Source organism: Choloepus didactylus, chromosome 2, assembly GCF_015220235.1.
Source record: "Choloepus didactylus isolate mChoDid1 chromosome 2, mChoDid1.pri, whole genome shotgun sequence".
NCBI lineage: Eukaryota > Metazoa > Chordata > Mammalia > Pilosa > Megalonychidae > Choloepus > Choloepus didactylus.
Window position 1 is genome coordinate 132,383,016 of NC_051308.1, and position 19,456 is coordinate 132,402,471.

The window sequence follows — 19,456 nt, forward strand, 5'->3', positions numbered from 1 at the left end:
AACTATGCAAAGAAATGAATACATGGAAAGCTGAAATTATTTTCTAAGTTATGAACAAAATCTGGACAGAAGGTGTTGGCTTTTTTAAAGTTCTATTAAAAGCTCAGTTTTCTCATGTTGTAAGAAATGACCCTGAGTTGTCTTTCACAGCAATTTGTTTTCCCAGTCTTTTAAGAAGTCACTCTCCAAATAAATCACACATGTATTTGGCATTAAATAGTATTACTTACATGTTCTCACTTATCAAGATGTTCTTCAAAAGCACTAAAATTTAATATTAAAAATTAGGAAATCAGTTTGTGATATTCCTTTCACCTCCACTTAAAAATAATTTAAACTCCACATTTCATCTACTATACACTAACATTTCCAGTGGATATATTCAAAGGAGTAGCATAACTAAGACATGTTAAAAATACTTGGTGTTCAGTAAGGTCAATTTACTAGCTCTCACTACTCAAGATTTTTTCAGCTTGTACATTAAAAGAAAAAAATAATTTCTAGGTGTCTACAGCATTGATTTACTTGAATAATTTAAAAGGCAAAATGACTGAATCTTCTACTCTTAAAAAGCAGAGCATTTGTATAAAGGAATCCTCTCATTTAAACGAGAGTCTTCTGAAATGGAGTTAGGTGCAATGTGAAGACCATGTCTGGAGAATTCAGAGAGACATTCACTTGCTCCATTTAACACTTTTGCAAGGTTGGCTTCTGTGTGCCCATCAGTTGGCCATTATAATAAGCAAGATAAAACAAATGTCCATACGGAATACCAGGAAGATCACTCGACTGTCAGGAGCATTCTTAGTTCTGGAACTGGCTGCATGTAGCTCTTTAGGCCTCTATTTTTTGTTCTAAGAATGAACTGGATCAATCATCTTACACAAGCTCCTTCAAGTGCAAATTTCAAATGATTCTAATATGCATTCCAAGTGAAAAGTTTCAAACACTTTTGATGTGAAACAAAATAATCCCAAGCATTACCCTAGTGACACATGTAACTTCCACTGACAAAGGGAACCACCATTATTAAGAACTCTCATGAGGATTACTGACTATCATATATATCTATTTCTAGTCTAAATATTTACCTTTAAAATCCACTTGTCACTCGGGCTCTCAGATACCCCTTTGTACAATGTGCTACTCTACTAACATTTCACTTTCCACAATGCAAATACTTTTCAGAAAAATGTTATTAACAGATGGGGGAAAAGCCAAAACCAGGATAAAGGATTTAATCCAGTATTTATTCCACACTCATGATGGTTCTCTGTAATCAGAATACAAGTCGTAAGAACAATCAAATAATCTGCTGATAGTCTTAAATAATGCAGCATAGCATTACACTTTAATACTTCTCTGTTCTAGATTAAGTTTAAAAACTCAAACAGCAATCTTCATTATCAATAAAAAAAGTTATGAATTTTTTAAAAAAGACACTATCAAGCCACTTAATAATTTAAGTATTTTTCATTTATAAAAATGCTTTGGAAGCTTGAGGCTTGAATCTGTTTCTTACTCATCTGTCCTACCCTCACCCAATTTCATGTTAGTATAAGGTTGCTGCAAGAATGCTAGGCTTTAGGCATTAACTTTGCATTTAATATAGTATTTTAAAATCTGAGAAGGAATTTAAGAAAAAGGATTATATGTCATGTTATTTTTTCAAATAAAAAAGGAAAACTAAGTGAATAAATTTTAGGCATACTAAGTGTCCCTTTGAGGTAGAATGCTAAAAGGACTTGATCCAATCACAGCCTAATTTAAATCTTTGCATCAGAAATAACTTCATAAATTCTCTCTAAAGGTAACTGTGGAGAATATAAGTGTAACATATTAACAAGAGCCTTCCAAGATAATATACAGTGGACAAGAATGTTAAATCCTACAACTGCTGCCTTCAAGTACATTGAATGCACACAGATAATTCTCCTATAATATACATCCAAGATCCATTCTCAAAGTATTTAGCATTCTATTATGAAAAGCACAGCCATGCTAACTCCAGTACACAAACCATAATCCCACACCTAAAAAACAAAAATAGAATTAGTGGCAGTTTATTGCCTTATACAAATTTAACCAACATGGCAGCCATGCCAAATGAATTAAAACATTTCCAGGACATATGTACAGACTGTACATTTCAAAAACAATTAAACAATAAAAATGCAAGAACAACCTGTGCATCATGTGTCAAACTCAACAACTGGGTGAAAACATCAATGCAATAAATGGGATTACAAAGGCACTTCCCTACACAAAAGAGGAAATGAAAATGTAGTCTACAGGGAGCCTGAAGAGTGTGTAACTACTGCACAATCTCAACGCGGGGGGGAAAAAGCAGATTTAATCAAACATTTATAGGATTCAATGTGATCCACTTTTACAAAAAATTTTCACACAGTCTCATCTTTGTTTTTATGTTCTTTTTCTTGGCTCTCTCCTTCTATACTTTGGCTCCTTCGATGATCATGTTTGTCTGACTGGTCCTTACTATCACTGTGATCTCTTTTGTGAGACCGTTCTTTGCTTCTGCTACGCTTTCTAGATTTTTCTTTGCTGGGGCTGTGTTCCCGTTTTCTTGACTTTTCAACACTGTCAGTTCTTCCTTGACTGCCACTTCTACTTCGTTTATTTGATTTTTCTTTACTTTCATTTTTATGTTTACTTGATTTTTCTTTGCTCCTGCTTCTACTTCGCTTCCCTGCATTTCTACTTCTACTCCTACTTCTATGTTTCCTCTCTCTGCTTCTACTTCTACTGTGTTTTTTCTCTTTCCTGGAATCTTTTTTGTCATCTCTATACCGCCTATCCTCTTTGTCTTCTTTATGTTTCTTCTCTTCTACCTCACCCCTACTTCTCCGTTCCCTGGACCGTTCTCTTGATCGGTCTCTCTCTTTTTCTCGGTCATTACCTCTTTCCTTATCATAGTCACGATCACGTCTTCTACCTCTCTCATTTTCTTTCTCTCTGTCCCGATCCCTGTCCCTTCTATCTGCTTTCCTATCACGACTTCGACTGCGACTTCTATGCCTTTCCCTACTCCTACTGTGCCTGCGTTCTAACCCTCGATCAATACTTCGAGATCTTCGTCTTTCTTTTTCCCTTTCTTTGGCTTCACGTTCTAGTCGCTGGCGTTCTTTCTCTCTTTCTAATTCTCTGTCAAAACTAGAAGACCCGTGGCCCTCCCGATGATGGCTTCTACTTCTTGATCTTCTTGGGGACCTCCTTGGACTTAATGATCTCCTTGGAGACCTAATTATTTAGGAGATGAAAAAAATCAATGAATACAATGTATCATAAACACTGAACTTTCATCAGTGTTATTTATAGCTCCAGTTTACATATAATTACAATTAAAAATTTGCTTATTCTCATTTACAGATGCCTAATTTTGCTGAAAATGCCAAGAGGCAGGAAATGACCCTGGGGAGTGGGAGGGTTGGGTGGCAGGTAGTAACAAAATAATAAAATGAACAATATAAACAGAATTTCCTGAAAAATTTGCTATCGATTTACAAGAACCGTTAACTTTCTATAAAGCATATTTAAAAAATAAGCATAATTCAAGAGTTATATTACCTTGAACGCCTGCGTTCAACATGTCTGTCTATTTCCTCAGCACCTTCCTTTCCATCTTTCTTGATTTTTCTAGGTCGGGTTTTAATCTGTTGATCAATATTCTTCTGAACTGGAACTGGAATTCTTGGAAACAAGGTAGAAAACCACTCCAATTTTGTGAGAAAAGATCGCAGCATTTCTCCAATGGTCATTACACAGCCTCCACCAGCCTTTACATCTAGGTCCTACAGAAACACAAAAGATACCCTAGCCGTCAAAAAAGATACTTCAAATATATACATGAATACTATAAAAAAATTACCATCTTTGGAATTTCAAGTATAAAAAAATTCTAACAGAAAAACTTCAATTTGTGTACCTTTCTAATCTGGTAATGAATGATACAGAGAAATACTCGGGCTTAGTGTGTGCATGCAAGTGAGAACAAATCCTGCAGCCTCATGGGTGTAAAGGGAACTGATCTCACTAACAAGAATATGAAAAAGCCCCTTACATTACTAAACTGTGGAACAATCAACTTAAATTTATATTCCACAAACCTATTAAGTATTTATTATTTCTGTGGACATGTCTGCATACATCATAACTAGCACTGTAACCTAGCTATACATGAATTACTTCAGACAATTCCTGTCCAAAGGTTATCTTTTAACAGCTCTAATACAAAATGGAGCCCTAATAAAACTGGAAGCAATAGCAAACCAACTGCCATGAAGCAGTGAGGTTTCTAATTTAGAGTTATGTAGAAAGTAAATAAATGAACAAATAATTGGAAACGCATAATCCATGATGACCATTGTCTCTGAAAAGGGTCATTACCGCATGAAGGCCTTCTTGCTATGCCCTCTCACAGCTCAGGACATGTTAGTCAGCTATTGTCAGTCCCAAACCTATAGTGCAAGCACACAAGGAAAGTGAGATTTGTTATCTAAACAGGAAAACAAGAGCTAAAGGTAAAACTGCTTGCACTCACACACATTTAAGTGTTCAGATATACAGTATTTCCATATATAATCGCTGCAGATATCTAAGGAAGAAAACAATAAGTTAGCTTAAATAGAGGACCTTAGGTTTGTAAAAACAATAAAAAACAGATAAAATAGAAGCATTCAGAAACAAACCTAACACAACATCCACTTATGACCAAGGACATGCTTTTTAAAGATATAAAGGAGAGATGCTTCGGTCTAAAATACTCATATAAAGAGAAAAATAAATATTAAAGATTGTGATTACCTTTAACACAAACACTTTTCACTTCTGAGTCATTAACTCATAAAAAGTTCCAAAAAACGCAGAGGAAAATTAAAATTCTCCATGAGTAAGATTTTTTTTAGGTGTGCACGTAATTTAAAAAACATGATAGAAAGATTTCTATTAGAACTGTTATTTAATTCAACAAATACTTTGGATGAACTTTAAAAAATAAGACTACTGAAATATAGCCATACAAAATATGCTTTATGAACCTTTAAATATAAAATAGTGGTGGCACGGTAAGATTTCCCAAAGTAATTTCTTTCAAGTTTGAGCAGCACACTAGATTTAGAATTTTTAAAAATAAAAATCACTAATTAAATGAAAAAACTTTTCTTCTAGCTTTGTAAATATGTATCGTGTACTAGGAGTCAAAAAATGAGAAAATATCATGTTTCCTCACCTTGAACAAGTCATCTACGCTCTAAGCCTATTTTAAGTCCCACCCAGCTTTTCAATTTTAAACATCTATCCAAGTAGGAATATTGATATTTGGAAGTAAAGGGTAATGAACTGAAAAGTTCCAGAAGAAAAAATTACAATGAGTAGTTTATGTCTTTTACCACCTCAATCTTGAGTAGGGATCACCTTCAAAAGTCACTATCAACTGTACAAGTCAGGATCAATTCAATACACAGAACATAACTAGGAAGAGAAATTGTTTAATAGTTACCAGAACATATTAAAGCAATTTAAATTAAAAAAAAAAAAAAATCCTAAGTTTAACCTAAGATATAAAATCCACCAAGTCTTAGCTAAAGGACATTAATTCCAAAAGTTTTTGCCTGAATAAATTTAACTATAGAAAATTCCGAAAGACATTAAACCTCCAATAAATAAAAGATTAAAAACATGAGAATAATAAAAAAAAACTAATTATTACCCTTGCTGACATACCTCTTCATCATCAAGGAAGGATTCAAACCAGTCCCATAGATCTGTAGGGGGCTGTGTGTACCTACAATCACAAAAGACTATTAAGCTGATGTGATTTAAAGTGAGATACTGATTGAGAATGTAGATAAACACATGCTCACCTTATATACATAAATCCAAGGGCCCTAATATACGGAGAGTCTGTGTGTGTTATGAGACCCATCACTTGCTTGCGAGTTAACTTCAGAGTAAACAATTTATATAATAGGCAAAAAGCTGTAGAAACGATTCCACCTGTTCCAACACCTCGAACCTTTAGGGGAAAAGGAGTTAAGAAAACGTAATAAAATAATTAACAGAGATAGTTAACACCATTTGATTAATCCTGTTAAATGTTGCGAATAATATTGTTGCAATCCAAAACTCAATTCACTTGACATTAGAATTTAGATTTTTTTGCTTTAATTCTAAGATTTACCAACTAATTGCCACTTGAGTGCATAGTTGACAAAGACAGACTTTTAGTTTTCAAATATAAATTTAGTTGTCAGATACAGAAAAAACTGAAAAAAATGCACGTACTTCTACTTACCCCTCCGCACATCCCTGTCTGTCCTGCTGTTTTCCTGCTTCCTTTCTCCCATGGTTCAACGTGTGTGACCTGAAAATAGAAAAGATGTCCACAACAGACATTCATAAATTGAATTTTTTTTAAAAGTCTGGTTAAAGTAAACCCAAGTCTATAATAGGGCAGCTCTCTTCCAAAAGTTTGGAAGTTGGGTATTCTGTCATGATGTATATAATTTTGTTTACTCACATTAAGTAAATGAGCTTTGAAAAACTGCTTAGATATTTAAAGAGCACAAGCAAAAATTATCATGATTTAACAAAACCTCAGTAACTTTACAGAGCAGAAATCCCATTAGGTAGCTTTATAGAGAGAGCTTATCTCGACATGTGGGAGCCAGGAAATTTTTGATAGGCTAGCAGTTAAATTTGCCTCTTAGTAAGAATAGGAAACTATAAGAAAGATAAAGGAACAGCAGAATAGGTTACTAATTTCACACATTAAAAAACTGTAGGTATTACTTTAATATGTTTTAAAGACCAAACTATGAAATCCTAAAGCAAATATAAAACATAAACAATGATTAATGTTTTGTTATTATCTAACCTAGTATTTATATTCTGCTCCATTCAAAAACCATTTGAGGTAGCTATTTACTATATATTATAGATTCAGGTCCCTAAATTGCTGAGGCAAGGCTAAACTATATTTTCAAACTGCTACTATTATCTAAACTTTCATTTAATTATAAAAACTACTTGCCAATATTACAACTTTGAATCTCAAGAATTGCTTAAAAAAACTAAAACTCTCATTTTAAAATGGATTTAAGGCTCCAACTTAAAGCACAAAGTATTAATGAAACAAAGTATTAATATGAAAAACCATCTTAAAAATACTATTAATAGTTCAATTTTTTTGTGATTTAGAAATCTACATTATAAAATAAAATGACTTGAACAAAGTACGCTAAAACAATAAAAGTTACTTCTGATGCGTAATTATGGGTAACACTTTATCTGTACATTTTTTCACAATGATCAGTATTAGTCTTTCCTGACTAAACATGAAACTGCAAAGGTCACACCTACATATGGGTATTGTGCTTGTTATTTTAGTCAGCGTGTAATTCATTTTCAGTCTAATTATGTGAATCAATCCAATTTCTCCCAGAATATAAACTATGTCAAAAACTCACTGTGAAAAGTCATTATACTAAGTATAATGAAAGATGATAACAGTACCATCTTTGCCAAGATGGGCACCCTATAAAAACCACATACTTTACCTAAAAATAGCAAAGAAAAAGAATATTAGCTCTAAAACAGATAAAACACAAGGTCTTTTGAGCAGACCCATTTTTGTTTCTTAACCTAAAACAAAGAAAAGCTGCATTTCCACCCACCCATGGTTACATTTTATAGCTTTTTCAGTGGCTTTAGACAGAAAAGCATGCATTTAAATCTAAGCATTACACTATTTTGCTCAGCAGACTCTTGCATTGCTTTTTTTTCCTTTCCTTTCTCCAGCTAGCTACATAAAGGAGATTTCAATTCCTTAAAGGCTAGCCAAAGGGGTGAATACAATACAAAATAAGATTACAACTGGAAGTCCACATATTTCAATGAGTATTTGAGGATGTCTTGGTAACAAATTCTGGCTCCTACTTTTCTAACTGAATTTAAGAAATAATTTCTGGTAGAATCTCAAGTAGTTTCAAGACAAAATATTCAAAACTTGGAAACAAGCTTTTCCTCTAATGCACTAACATTTGTCTACATTTTAAAACAGAGCCTGCCACAAAAAGGGCAGGAACCCAATTTTCAACTGTTTAAAATTTCCTGCATAAATAAAGCTAACGGTTAAATATCATTCGCCATACTGTATGCATGATAAAGCCTTACCTTTAAAAACCTAAAAAAAAAGACTAGTTCATAGTACTACAATTAAACCTACAATGGACTCTCATGAACATACCAAATTTATTTCTGGGTATTTCACATACCCAAAGTTGAACTGCATTCAAGGTAGAAAAGATTTTCTATAAAAAGCGACTAATCAATAGCCTTTCAACCACTTTAATAGGGAAAAAAGTGGACACAACATGATCTAAAAGAAAAACAATTTCCTCTTGCTAACACCTCCACAGACACCTTCAGATCACAGAAAATACTTTATGCAGTCTGTCTCGTGTGTTTTTAGAGTCAATATAGACAAAAAGAATTGTACTGTATTAGATGCTCTATCTAAAATATTTAAAGACTTAACTATATTTAAATAGTTAAGGCTATCATTAATATTCTTTAAAATATAAATTAGCTTTAGGAGGCCTGGAAGATATTTTTAAAAACTACAAAATCTGCAGGGAAATGGAGAAAGCCTATCTAGCTGGTGAGAAAAGGACCAAAACCAACGGCCAAAAAAACAAAAACAAAAACAAAAAGTCTAATTTTATTAGCTGTTCATTTAATCAGGGAAATGCATTTATGGCGATTGAGCATGATTAATAGTGCATACCTCTACCTGCGACCCTGGGCTGCTCCGAGCCTCGCTGCAAGACTGAGTCAATCCTGCTAACGAAACAAGAACTGAGACAAGAGTGCAGTGAGGAGGCGCCAGGTGAGCTCCCCAGCACAGCCAAGCCAGCACCGACCCTGCCGCAGAAGCCCAGGGCCCAGATAATTCTAAATAAGCCCAATGCACAGGTGGCTTAGACCTCTTATTCCTGACTTCCTGCTGGGAAAATTTCCAGGCCTTCTGTACACCTTTTGCACTGGCACCTCTCCACCCTCAACCCTCCCAACCCACCCGAGACACGCACTGACCATATCCCTGTCTGGATCGGATAGTGAGTACCAACAACACGAGGCCAACACTGAAGTCATTACACGCCCTGGCCCGGGGTGAGCGGGAAAAGCACCAACAAGTTGGCGCTGAGTAGATCCACGTCAAAAGGAATCATTTTAATGCTGTAAACTGGAAAGGCTTGTGTTACTCTTTTCTCCTCTCCCCTGCCTTCCTGCCTAATCCCCCTTAGAGGCAGGCAGGAGGTTGGGGGAGGAGATCGATCAATAGCGGCGGGCTCTCCGGGCCCTGAGAGCCTGAAAAAGGAAGCGGGAGGGCGGCCCCAGTTCTACCCCTCCCGGACATAGTACAGGCCGCGGCTTCCCCTCCGCCCGACCTTTCCCATCCTCCCCCCACAAATCCTCCTCAGATTTCGGGAGTCGCCTCCGCCCGTTTCCTCCATCCCCTCCTTCCATGAACTCACCCTTCTCCCCCCAAGGGCCTAGACGCTTCGTACCTTGAAGTAGATCTCGTCCACCACCTCGTGGTAAGTCTTGAGCTCGTAAAGCTGCACTTTGAAGTAAGGCGAAGACAGGATGTTGGTCAGGATCATGGGGTTGAGGTTCATGGTCTTCTCATTGCCCCAGAGCGGCAGCACATTGCCCTGCTTGCCTGAGACGACCGACTTGGTGGTGGCGCCGCCGCCGCCGCACTGCTGTTGCTGCTGGGCTGCGGCCGCGGCCGCCTGATGCTGCGGCTGCGAGTTGCCTGTCAGCGCGGGGCTGTTGTTAGCCATGTTGCGGCGGAAGGAAGGAAGGAGGGAAAGGGGAGGGGGAAGAGGGCTAAGCTCGATCTCGCTCTTCGGGACAACGGTCCAGGACCCTACTCCATGGAACGCTGTCGGGAGAGGCGGCCGCCTCGCTGCGCCCCAGCCGGACGAGGGGAAGGGCAACGTGGCGCCGACAAAGGGACCTGGGCGGAGAACAAACGCCGAGACGCGGGCCGCAAGAACTCCCGGCAGAAGGCGAGCCGGCGGCTACAGAGCGCGATCTCTTCCGCCAACTGCCCCTGGGAACAAGATGGCGGGTCCGGCGGATGTGACGTCACACGTCCCAGGCTCGGGCTGAGCCGGCAGCCAATCAGAGGCGCCCGGGTAGGTTGGCGCTCCCTCTTCCTAGTTATCGCGTCTCGGCGCGTTCTGCGTCTGCTGCCGACGCGGCCGTGCCCTGCGGGATGGGTTCTTAGGAGTTTCCTCCTGAGAGTTTTCGGCGCCAAGGAAAGGAGTGTAGGCCCAATCCATCTGTTTCAGTGTTCGGAGTTGAGGCCGGGTTTCTCCTCCCGAGAGGTGGGCAGGAAAGCCTTCACGTGGATAGTCACTGTGTGCTTGCGAATTCGTGACTCTTGACTTCTGCAGAGTATCCCCGAAGGCCTCCTGGGCTCACAGTTTTAAAATTCTGTGGAAGGGATGATGGTCCGGGACCCCACTCCTCCATAAGATTTCGGAGCAAAAGCTGCCTATCCTGCGCCGGGCTCTAGCGTCCGACCGGAGCTCTTACTGTTTGAGCTTCCATCGATTAAACTGCAAAATCGGGATAACATCGTGGGCTGTTGTGAGCATTCAAAGAGCATTCAAATACCTGTAATGTCTAGTAGAATGCGCTTGGCATTTAGTGGATGCCACCCTTTTTCTTTCCTCCCTACTTGAGTTCTTCCAATTTTACACATGCGTTATGAGGGGTAAACTTTGGCACTGTGAGTGGGGGAGGGGCAGGAGGCGGTGGGGAAGGTGTGTAAAAATTAGAATCAGTCTCATCTCCCCCAAACCCTGATAACGTAGAGAAGGTCCATGGTGTGGTTGGGAATTAAGGCTACAGAGGTCACTAAAGTTTATACAGGTGGAATTGGGCTGGGCCTGAACATGTATACAGCAGGGAAAATTAGTCATTTTTTTTTTTTTTTTTTTTTTTTTTATGCCTGAATGTCTCTTTATTGGGATCCTTTGTTCCATCAGTACTCCCCACCCCCCTTCCTGGCTCTCTCCTTTTCTTTTTTTTTTTTTTTTTTTTAATCATCATTTTATTGAGATATATTCACATACCACGCAGTCATACAAAACAAATTGTACTTTCGATTGTTTACAGTACCATTACATAGTTGTACATTCATCACCTAAATCAATCCCTGACACCTTCATTAGCACACACACAAAAATAACAAGAATAATAATTAGAGTGAAAAAGAGCAATTGAAGTAAAAAAGAACACTGGGTACCTTTGTCTGTTTGTTTGCTTCCCCTACTTTTCTACACATCCATCCATAAACTAGACAAAGTGGAGTTTGGTCCTTATGGCATTCCCAATCCCACTGTCACCCCTCATAAGCTACATTTTTATACAACTGTCTTCGAGATTCATGGGTTCTGGGTTGTAGTTTAATAGTTTCAGGTATCCACCACCAGCTACCCCAATTCTTTAGAACCTAAAAAAGGTTGTCTAAAGTGTGCGTAAGAGTGCCCACCAGAGTGATCTCTCGGCTCGTTTTGGAATCTCTCTGCCACTGAAGCTTATTTCATTTCCTTTCACATCCCCCTTTTGGTCAAGAAGATGTTCTCCATCCCACGATGCCGGGTCTACATTCCTCCCCGGGAGTCATATTCCACGTTGCCAGGGAGATTCAATTCCCTGGGTGTCTGATCCCACGTAGGGGGGAGGGCAGTGATTTCACCTTTCAAGTTGGCTTAGCCAGAGAGAGAGGGCCACATCTGAGCAACAAAGAGGCATTCAGGAGGAGACTCTTAGGCACAAATACAGGGAGGCCTAGCCTCTCCTTTGCAGCAACCGTCTTCCCAAGGGTAAAACTTATGGTAGAGGGCTCAACCCATCAAACCACCAGTCCCCTATGTCTGTGGTCATGTTAGCAACCATGAAGGTGGGGTAGGCAAATACCCCTGCAGAAAATTAGTCTTAATAGAGGTTCGGTAGTCCAGTTGAGAGGAGTCAGGAAATACGCTGATGGGGAAGTGATGGTCGGATAGGATTTGGGGCCACTGTGGAATGCCAAGATGAACATTAGGAAGTTAATGACATTTAAATCCAAGGGTTATGTAATTACATCCATGACCCCAAAGTCTACTTTAATGATGCTAGTATTGTTCTTATTTTCTGCCTCTAATCCATTCTTCACACAGTATTGCCAGAGTCATCGTTACAAAACTGCATCACTTCCTACTCAAAAACCTCGGGTGGCTCATGTAGTGAAACACTTAATTGCTAAAATGTAACAACCTTATTTATTCAGATTTTTAATGCAATTTTATGAAATATATTCACATACCATACAGTCATTCAAAGTGTACAACAGTTGTTAACAGTATTATCTTATAGTTCTGCATTCATCACCACAATCAATATTTGAACATTTCCATTACTCCAAAGAATAAAAATAAAAAAATAAAAATAAAAGTAAGAAAGAACACCCAAAACATTCCACACCCCTCCTCCCCTCTATTATTCATTTCCTTTTTCTCCCCATTTTTCTACTCATTTGTCCATACACTGGGTAAAGGGAGTGTGAGCCACAAGGTTTTCACAATCACCTGGTCACACCATATAAGCTATATAATTACACAATCAACTTCAAGAATCAAACTACTGGATTGCAGTTCAACAGTTTCAGGTATTTCCTTCCAGCTATTCTAATACACTAAAAACTAAAAAGGGATATCTATATAGTGCATAAAAATAACCTCCAGAATGACTTCTCAACTCCATTAGAAGTCTCAGCCACTGAAACTATTTTGTTTCATCTCTCTACCCTCTTTGGCCAAGAAGACTTTTTCAGTCTCACAATGCCAGCCACAGGCCCATCCCTTGTAGTCACGTCCCATGTTGCCAGGGGGATCCACACCCCTGGGAGTCATGTACATGGGCAGTGAGTTTACCTGTCGATTTGGCTTAAGAGAGAGAGGCATCTGAGCAACAAAAGAGATTCTCTGGGAGTGACTCTCAAACACAATTATAAGTAGGCTTAACCTCTCCTTTGCTGTAACAAGCCTCATAAGGGCAAGCCTCGAGATTGAGGGCTTGGCCTACTAAACTGGTAGTCCCCGGTGCTTGCAAGAATATCAGGAATTCCCCAGCTGGGGAAATTTAGTATTTCCACATTTTCCTCAGTCCCTCAAGATGGCTTTGTGAATACTTTATATTCCCTGCCCAGATTACTCTGAGATGTACTGGGGCTTCATGCTAACCCGTACAAACCAACCAGGTCTCACTCCCTATTCAAGGTTCCATGTAACTATGGTGTTTAGTAAACTGACCATACAAGTTAAATTATATAATGTGCTACAGAAAATACAGATTTTGCACCAAATAAACATCTCTTCCTTTGGCCTCACATAGAAGCCGAAGTTTTAAAACACAGTTAACATCATCCTCTACCCCAGTCTGATCTACCCCAGTCTCAACCAAGTCCATTTCATTCATATCTTCAATCTAAGTCTGATCTACTTTTCAGCCTTTTTAACAGTTGCTGCATGGGGCAATGCTGATACTCACAGCTGCCGAACTCTGGCTCTGAGTCCTAGGCACCACAAAGACACCCGAAGCTCCTGTTACAACTCATGAATAGATGCGACTGCATAGAATCTGGGAACCTTTTCATAAGCCTTCCCCTGATAACTTTTGTTCCCAGATTCACTTCTCCGAGTTTGAACGTTATTGTTAGTCCACATTAGTGAGGCATGATAATGTTTGTCTTTTCATTTCTTGTTTATTTCACTCAACCTACTGTCCTCAAGGTTCATTCACCTAGTTGCATACCTCACAACTTCATTCTTGCCACCGCTCAGTATTCCATTGTATGTATACACCACAGTTCACTATTTGGTTTATCAGTTGATGTACCCTTAGGCCACCTCCAACCATTGCAAATCGTGAATACTGCCTCCACAAACATCAGTGTGCAAATGTTCATTGTGTCCCTGTTCTCAGTTCTTTCAAGTATACAACCAATAACAGGGTTTCAGGACCATATGGCAACCCCATACTTAGCTTCCTGTGGAACCACCACACTGCCCTTCAGATGGGCTGCACATTCTACTTCCCCACCAACAGTGAATAGGTACATCCCTCTCTCCACATTTTCTCCAGCACTTGTATCCCTCTGTTTATTGTTTAAACAGTTTTGTTCAGACACCATGCAATCCATCCCAAGTAAACAATTGATGATTCCTGGTATAATCACATAGTTATGCATTTATCACCACAGTCTATATGAGGACATTTCCATTTCTTTTGCAGTGAAAGAGGAAGAGGAGAACAAAAAATGAATAAAAAAAGATAGAAGAAAAAAAATAAAATACAATGAAAAGGTCATACAACAACACCACCACCAATGATCCCATACCACTCCCTTATATCCCCCTCTTAATTTATCTTTGGTATATTGCCTTTATTAAAATTAATGGAAGCATATTACAATGTTACTATTAACTATAGACTCTAATTTGCATTGATTGTATTTTCCCCTATACCATCCAGTTTTCAACATCTTGCAATGTTGTCATTCATTTGTTCTCCCTCATGCAAAAACATTCTTATATTAATACACTTAATCACCAAAAATTTACCACTATAGACTTCAGTAAGTTATACAGTTCCAGTCTTTGTCCTCTATCTTTTTTTTTATGGTATCATACATTCCCCTAGCCTTCCTCTTTCACGCATACTCACACTCATCTTTGTTCAGAGTACTTACAATATTGTGCTACCATCACCAAGTATTGTGCTATTTCTGGATCTATACAATCAATCCTGTTGAGCATTCTCTACTCCTTCAGCATCAGATGCCTATTCTCTACCCTCTTTCTGTCTCCTGATAACCTGTGATCTCAACTTTAACTTTCAAGTTTCACTCATTAATGTTAGCTCATATTAGTAAGACCATACAGTATTTGTCCTTTTGTTTCTGGCTAATTTCACTAAACATAATGTCTACCATCTACCATTTTGTCTTTGGATTTTATATGTCATATCTTTTTTTTTTTTCCTCTCTCTTTTTATCTCTCTCTTTAGTCTTCATTTCTATACTCTTCCCCAAACCTCTCTGTTCTGGTTTGCCAATGCTGCTGTTAAGCAAAATACCAGAAATGGATTGGCTTTTATAAAGGGGACTTATTTGGTTACAAAGTTACAGTCTTAAGTCCATAAAGTGTCCAAGGTAAGGCATCAACAAAGGGTACTTTCACTGGAGAAAGGCCATTGGCATCAGGAAAACCTCTGTTAGCTGGGAAGGAATGTGGCTGGCATCTGCTTGCTTGTAGGTTGCATTTCAAAATGGTGTTCTCCAAAATGTTGCTCTTGGGGCATTATGTCCTCTCTTAGCTGCAGCTCCTCTTCAAAATGTCACTCTCAGTTGCTCTGAGGTCCTTGTCTGTGAACTCCTTTATACAACTCCAGTGATCCAATTAACACCCACATTGATGGGTGGGGTAAAACCTCCATGGAAATTATCCAATCAGACGTTTCACTCACAGTTGATTGAGTCACATCTACATGGAAAGAATTCCAATCTAATCGACATGAATATGTCTGCCCCCACAAGACTGTATCAAAGATAATGGCATTTTAGGAAACATAATACATCCGAACTGGCACAATTTGGTTACAAAGTTAGTCTGAAGGACATAAAGTATCCAAGGTAAGGCATCAACAATCAGGATTGTTAAAGGATGGCCATTGGTGTCTGGAAAACCTCTGTTAGCTAGGAAGGCATGTGGTTGGCGTCTGCTTGCTCCCAGGTGGTGTTTCAAAATAGCATTCTCCAAAGTGTTGCTCTTGGGGCATTTTGTCCTCTCTTAGCTGCAGCTCCTCTTCAAAATGTCACTCTCAGTTGCTCTCCAAAATGTCACTCTTAGCTGCTCTGAGTTTCTTGTCTCTGAACTCCTTTATACCACTCCAGTGATCCAATTAACATCCACTCTGAATGGGAGGGGTAACACCTTCATGGAAATTATCCAATCAAATGTTTCACTCACAGTTGATTAAGTCACATCTCATTGGAAACATTCAGTCAAAGAATTCCAATGTAATCAACACTAATACCTCTGCCCCACAAAATTGCATCAAAGATAATGGTGTTTTGAGGGGACACAATACATCCAAACTGGCACACCCTCTCTCCTGTCTTTTCCTATCTGCCTGTAGTGTTCCCTTTAGTATTTCTTGTAGAGCAGGTATCTTGTTCACAAACTCTCTCCTATCTGCCTGTAGTGTTCCCTTTAGTATTTCTTGTAGAGCAGGTATCTTGTTCACAAACTCTCTCAGTGTCTGTTTGTCTGAAAATATTCAAAACTCTCCCTCATTTTTGAAGGACAGTTTTGCTGGCTATAGAATTCCTGGTTGGCAGTTTTTCTCTTTCAGTATCTTAAATATATCATACCACTGCCTTTTCGCCTCCATGGTTTCTACTGAGAAATCTGCACATAGTTTTATTGAGTTTCCTTTGTATGGGATGGATCGCTTTTCTCTGGTTGCTTTCAGAATTCTCTCTTTGTCTTTGACATTTGATAATCTGATTTTTAAGTGTCTTAGTGTAGGTCTACTCAGATCTATTCTGTTTGGGGTACACTGCACTTCTTGGATCTGAAATTTTATGTCTTTCATACGAGCTGGGAAATTTTCAATGATTATTTCCTCCATTATTTTTTCTGACCCTTATGACCCTTTTTCCTCCTCTTCTTCTTCTGGGACACTATCCGGGTTTGCTAATGCTGCCATTATGCAAAATATCAGAAATGGATTGGCTTTTATAAAGGGGGTTTACTTGGTTACAAAGTTACAGTTGTTAAGGCCATAAAGGTGTCCAAATAAGGCATCAACAATAGGCTACCTTCACTGAAGAATGGCCAATGTTGTCTAGAAAATCTCTATCAGCTGGGAAGGCACATGGCTGGCATCTGTTCTGGGGTTACAGTTTCAAAATGGCTTTCTCCCAGGACGTTTCTCTCTGAGCATCTGAGGGTGTTCTCTTAGTTTCTCTCCCAGGCAAACTCTGGGCTAGCAGAAGTTATGGCTGTTCTAGTTTGCTAATGCTGCTGGAATGCAAAACACCAGAAATGGATTGGCTTTTATAAAGGGGGCTTATTTGGTTACAGAGTTACAGTTGTAAGCCCATAAAGTGTCCAAGGTAATGCATCAACAATCCGGTACCTTCACTGGAGGATGGCCAATGGCGTCCAGAAAACCTGTTAGATAGGAAAGCACGTGGCTGGTGTCTGCTCCACGTTCTGGTTTCAAAATGGCTTTCTTCCAGGATGTTCCTCTCTAGGCCACAGCTCCTCTTCAAAATGCCACTCTCAGTTGTTCTTGGGGTGTTTGTCCTCTCTTAGCTTCTCCAGAGCAAGAGTCTGCTTTCAACAGCTGTCTTCAAACTGTCTCTCATCTGCAGCTGCTCTCTCAGCTTCTGTGCATTCTTCAAAGTGTCCTTGGCTGTAGCAAGCCTCCTCCTTCTGCTTGAGCTTATATAGTGCTCCAGTAATTTAGTTCAGATCCACCCTGAATGGGTGAGGCAACACCTCCATTGAAATTATCCAATTAGAGTCATCACTGACAGTTGGGTGGGTTGCATCTTGGTGGAAACACTCAAAGAATTACAATCTAATCAACACTGATACATCTGCCCACACAAGATTACATCAAAGATAATGGTGTTTTAGGGGACATGATACATTCAAACCAGCACATGGGTCAACTTAAACAATGGGAGTTTATTAGCTTACAGTTTTGAGGCTAAAAGAAAGTTCCAATCAAGGTGATGCTTTCTTTTCAAAGACTGGTGTTCTGGGGCTGGCTGCTGGTGATCCTGGTCCTTAACATGTCATGTGCCAAGGCACTAGGCAGTGTCTCCTGGTCTTTCCCTTCTCTTCTGGGTTCAGTTTCTTGACTCCTGTGGCTTTTTTTTTTTTGGTCTTAATTCCATTCTCTTATGAAAGACTCCATCCTGATTGAGCTGGGCCACACCTTAAGTGAAGTCACCTCATCGAAATGTCTTACTTTCAATGGGTTCATTGAAATTTAAGAATATGTTTTTCTGGGGTACATACAACTTCAAACTATCCATTTTGATTTAATTTTTACCTGGTGTGAGGTAGGGTTAATGTTCCTTTTTGCCATACAGATATTTAGTTGTTCTAGCACTGTTTATTAAAAAGATTTTTCTTTCCCTGTTGAATTGCTTTAGTGTGTTTGTCAAAAATCAGTTGACCCACCACAATGAGTGGGTCTGTTTCTGAACTCTACTCTGTTCCATTGATTTTTATGTTTATCTTTTGGTGATACCAAACTATCTTGATTGCTGTAGCTTTATAATATGTTTTTAAATCAGGTGGGGTAAGTCCTCCAACTTCATTCTTCCTTTTAAAAATGGCTTTGGTACTCTAGGTCCTTTGCATTTCCATCAATATCTACAAAAAATAAAAAAGCCTGGCATGTTAGCATATAGTAGGTACTCAATATATATGTATCATTCTTGAATAAATGAATAAAGAATGAAAAGAATTGCCATGTGCTAAGGATAACCACTAAAATAAGAGAAATTAAATGTACAAGTATTTTGAAATCATAATAAAGGAAAAATTTATAAACCATAAATCTAGAGTAACATATGAAGCCATTCAGAGCAAGCATTGACTAAAGTACCCAACAACTAAAATCTGATGGGATTGGTAGGTTGCCCAGAAAAAAAAAAAGTCATTCATATTGGCTACAATAATGACAAAAACAAACCAAAGCTAAACAAAACCCAAATCTATGTATGTAAACAATAATACAGTGTCATATGTCATAATTGCTCAGGTACTGGTATGTCCAGGGTATTGTGGGAACACAATGGAGGGTTACCCTGTATTCAGGAAGATTAGGAAAGGCTTCTTGAACCAGGCTGAGATTCAAGAATCATTAAGAGTTAACCAGGCAAACAAAGGGGGAAGGATATTCTAGGTAGGGCTAGCCTGTGCAACAGCTCTGAGACATGAGAGAGCAGATTATGTGTTTGGAGAATGGTTTGTCACAGCTATGGTATAAGTTTGCCAGGGTTGCTATGACAAATACCACATGTTGATTGTCTTAAACAACAGGAATTTATTGTCTCACAATTTGGAGGCTAGAAGTACAAAAGCAAGGTATTTGCAGGCCATGCTTTGTCCCATAGGCTATAACATTCTGGTAGTCGCTTGATCTCTGCCTCCATCTCATGGTGATCTCCCTCTTTCTCTGATTTCTACTGACTGACTGCATACCAATTTCTTCTGCTTACAAAGAGTTCATCCATATTGAAGTAGGGCCTACCTTCATTCAGTTTGGCCTCACCTTAACTAATAATATT

The 19,456-nt window shown here is 38.8% G+C and overlaps 1 protein-coding gene across 1 annotated transcript; it reads right to left on the minus strand.

Annotated features, from left to right (window-relative positions):
• Nucleotides 1-1,229: 1,229 nt before the first annotated feature.
• On the minus strand, nucleotides 1,230-10,152 carry PRPF38B (pre-mRNA processing factor 38B). The gene is made up of 6 exons (XM_037826484.1): nucleotides 9,591-10,152; nucleotides 6,314-6,382; nucleotides 5,883-6,034; nucleotides 5,743-5,803; nucleotides 3,589-3,812; nucleotides 1,230-3,261 (listed from the first exon to the last, which is right to left on the minus strand). Exons 1-6 carry the CDS (start codon nucleotides 9,867-9,869, stop codon nucleotides 2,403-2,405), a joined length of 1,644 nt encoding a protein of 547 aa, XP_037682412.1. The 5' UTR covers nucleotides 9,870-10,152; the 3' UTR covers nucleotides 1,230-2,402.
• Between the last annotated feature and the right edge of the window lie 9,304 nt (nucleotides 10,153-19,456).